At 48.1% G+C, this 3,915-nt stretch overlaps 1 protein-coding gene across 1 annotated transcript in view; it reads left to right on the top strand.

Moving 5' to 3' along the window:
* ABCA4 (ATP binding cassette subfamily A member 4) overlaps nucleotides 1-3,100 on the top strand; it is a 127,540-nt gene extending 124,440 nt beyond the window's left edge. Inside the window, 2 exon segments of the mRNA XM_006098098.3 lie at nucleotides 1,033-1,119; nucleotides 2,753-3,100. Coding sequence (XP_006098160.1) covers nucleotides 1,033-1,119; nucleotides 2,753-2,758 — 93 coding nt within the window. The 3' untranslated portion in view covers nucleotides 2,759-3,100.
* Nucleotides 3,101-3,915: the final 815 nt, after the last annotated feature.

The raw sequence follows: 3,915 nt of genomic DNA on the forward strand, positions 1-3,915 counted from the left end.
GGGCCTAAGCCAGCAGGTGGACATCCTCCGAGGGGTCCCAGACTGCAAGAGGGCATAGGCCGGGCTGAGGGACCCCCCCCCCCCCCGCCCGGGCACACAAATTTTTGTGCACTGGGCCTCTAGTAAGTGTATAATTCAGTAGCATTAAGTACATTCACACTGTCCACATAACCACCATACATCCCAAGAAATTGTCCATCTTCCCAAGTTAACACTCTGTATCCATTAAACAACAGCCTCCACCCCTGCCACTTAATGCTGACTACTCCTACTCTTCTACTGAATGCTGACTACTCCCCATACATATCTCATATAAGTAAAATTACGCAGCACTTTGTCCCTTTTGTCTAGCTTATTGCACTTGACATAATGTCTTCAAGAATCATCTATTGCAGCATGTGTCAGAATATCTTTCTTTTAAAGGATGAGTAATATTCCGTGGTATGTCTATAGCATGTTTTATTTATCCATTTGGACATTTGAGTTTTTTCTGGGGTATTTTGTTGTTGCTGTGTGTTTATTTTAAGTAGACATCCTTAGAGACTGTGCAATAAAGCAGTGACATAGGCAAGTCTCCAACAGCCTTTGAGGAGCTGGCTCAACAGCACCTTCTCAACCATAAGCAGAGGAAGGTAGGAGGGGAGTCACGGCCACACTGCACATTGAATAAAGGACAGAGGAGAGATGAGATCAGATCCTGTTTTGTTTTTTGCTTTTAGTTTCTTCTTTAGAGGTTTAGAAGGCTGCTGCTACTTGGGATCTGCCTTTACTTGTATACCCCACATCCTTTGAATCCTCCCACAGGCACTCCTATGGCTCAGCTCCGAATTCTAAGAAACAAGCCCTGTGCAGGGCCCTGGTGGCGGGGCCCCTCAGGTGGGCCAGCTTCCCCTCCTGCAGCACACAGCTGCTCCAGCGGGGCTGTCTATGAGCTGTGGAAAAGAGAAAGCCCAGTGGGGGGTCGGGGGGGTGAGTGGAGGGTGCCATTCTTCTGGAAGCATATACCTATTCTTGCTCTTTTCTTGCCTTCAGGTATTTGTGAACTTTGCTAAGCAGCACACTGAAACTCATGACCTCCCTTTGCACCCCCGAGCTGCTGGAGCCAGCGGACAAGCCAAGGTACCCGCCACTCTTTCCCAGCCCACTGGTTGGTCCACTGGGCCTGAGGGCCTCCAAGGCTCAGATATGCCTCCTGCAGAGAGCCCGCCCAACCACACACACTGCATGTCCCCCACTACCTCTCTCTCCCAGTTCTGTGCTAAAGGACTTTCAATTGGTAGTGGTGGGGGTTTCTTTTATAGTGAGGAAAAAATTTGGATGATGTGGGAGACCATTTTTAAGAAGAATTTTCCCAATTATTTTTGCAGGAAAAAAATAATTTAGATTTTGGAGATTGGACGCAGGGGAAATAGGAAAGAATATTAAAATGTCTTGATTGTTGGGATATTTGACATCTATGTCTGGACACGTGTTTGAGTTTCAAAGGAAAGGAATTAAGTGGCACTTCATTCGAATGGTACGCAGAGTTGGTTGAAGTGAGCATTGTGTTTTAGAGAGAGGGCTCTTTGTTCTTTATAAAATTATAAAAGAAAGATGAGGAGGAAGAAGCAACCAACAGAAGGTTTGTATTCTGGCCTTGATAACTCATGGGATAGGTGCTTCCAGGTTCCTCATTTAGGGAGCAGTCCCACTCCTTTCCAGTTCCCAAAGGAGAGAGAGAGAGAGAGAGAGAGAGAGAGAGAGAGAGAGAGAGAGAGAAAGAGTACTGCAGGAGGCACCAGGAACCAGGTACCTTGGTTTAAGCCTGGGATGATAAGGGGACAAATTATCTCAGTCATTCTCTCTAGACTTACCTGGAGAGTAAATCAAAGAAAATCAAAGCACTTTTCCAACCACCAAAGATGTGCAAAACCTTATTTCCCCAAATACTGCTAATATAGGACATACTCCCTTCCAAAGCCATGCTTAGGATGAATTTTCCCCTTCCTTTGCCTAGTAAAGACCTAATGGCTACTTGGCAAGGTTGATTTTGCTTCCATCTCCCCAGAGGGCCCAGAAATGTCTGAGCAAAGGTACCTGTTCAGGGAAAGTAAGTTTGGCTAAGATTTTCCAGCCACTCTTTCTCATAGAAAGGTCTTTAACCTGCTGTTTACACCTGTAGAAAATTATTCTTTGAAAGCCATTTGCAGTTATGAATCCATTTTATGGCTCAGAATATATTATTGGGTAGCAAAAGTGTTGCCTACAACTATCAATGTCTTCCCAACCCCCACCAAGCATATTCTCTCTTAAAGGGCTACTACCAAGCCATCTCTGGGCCAGGTGAGGGGGGGCTGATGGTCTATGACTATAGCAATTCATGTCCAACCTACCTTCTTGACTTTTGAGACAGGAAGAACTGGTAACTTTCTTAGACTAAAAAGCAAATCTTAAGACACCATGACAGCCTTTGGAAACCACCCAGAGGTGGAACTTCCTCTGAGATGTGAGCATGTACCACCAAGAGGGTGTGAGCCTCATGACATCTGCACCTTAGAGACAGACAGACCTGAGGGTCACCTGGCCCACACTGTTCACAGACACGGAAACAGCATAGCCCATAACCTTGGGCATCTGTCAGAATCACAGTGCCCTTGGCTGAGCTTCCTCCAACGACTAGTCGATGGCTATTTAACTTTTAAAATCTAAAAGCTGTTGTACCATCTCTTCAGAAAAGCGAGATGACAAAAGTCTATCTGGTCTCTGTCCGCAGGTCTGACCTCCTCCCACACGGCCATTCTCTGCAGCAGGACAGGAGCTCTGGGCAGCGGGAAGGGCAGGAGCCTCTGCCACGTGGCCGTCCGAGCCGACCAGCCAGCATCAGTAAGGCCTCGGCAGCAGAAACGAACACGTGGGCATACACAGATCCCCAAAGCGCTTCTCAGAAGGAAGCCAAACCGGGACACCTGATGCTGAAAGTGACCCTTGTCACCAGACCACAGAGGTAGAAGCCCACTGCATCCTGCTAGTAGCTTTGATCTCAACATCACTCTCACGTCAAGTGGATCTGCTTTTCTGTATGTGTATGTACATCTGTTTTATTTTTAAGGAGAAAATAAATGCAAACATATTTATCATACACTCTCTACGTACACTGAGCCTTGGTGTGCACCATGTGGTATAGTTTTAGGCATAATTTGGGGCCGAGCAGCTTCCTGTCGTTGCGTGAGCTTCTGTGAGAGTCATTGCCACAGGAGTGCCAGTCATGGCAGGATTCTCAAACTGGGGGGAAGTGAATGGACTCCTCTTGATGTTCATGCCAAGTCTGCTCTGTAGGGTTTGAAGGAAACTCCCACTGGCAATGCATGTGAGCATTACCCATTGTTACCTGGGTTTATTTGAGTCTCGGTTTCACATCTGTTTGCTCAGCTCATTTGAGAGCCTACCTCATAGGTGCAATTCAGACAGGAGTAGACAAGACAAGGGCAGGTGAGAGTGGATCTTGGGTTGGATGTGAGATCCCACATGTCTTTGTAGCTGTTTAAGATGGCAAGGCCTCATTCGCACAGGGCCCGGCCATTTCCACAGAGCTCACGAGTGCGTCTTCTGCAGTGACGATAGGAGGCAGTGGTCACAGGACACCTAATTGTTCCTGTAAAAACCGGCCAAGATTCAGAAATAATAGTTTGGAACCAAACCATTTCAGGCCGATTGGGGAGTTGGGGCACCGCCCCCTGTCATGCACAGAGCAGGGTGGATCAGGAGGTTGCGATGCCACCCTCAGTCACGCTCCGAGTAGGGCCGATTGGGGGGTTGGGGCGCCGCCCCCTGTCACACTCAAGGCAGGGTCGATGGGGAGGTTGCGTCGCCACCCCTGTCACACACAGAGCAGGGCCCATCAGGGGGGTTGGGGAGCTCCCCCCTGTCACGCACAGA

Source organism: Myotis lucifugus, unplaced genomic scaffold (assembly GCF_000147115.1).
Source record: "Myotis lucifugus unplaced genomic scaffold, Myoluc2.0 scaffold_220, whole genome shotgun sequence".
In the NCBI taxonomy this organism is placed as follows: domain Eukaryota; kingdom Metazoa; phylum Chordata; class Mammalia; order Chiroptera; family Vespertilionidae; genus Myotis; species Myotis lucifugus.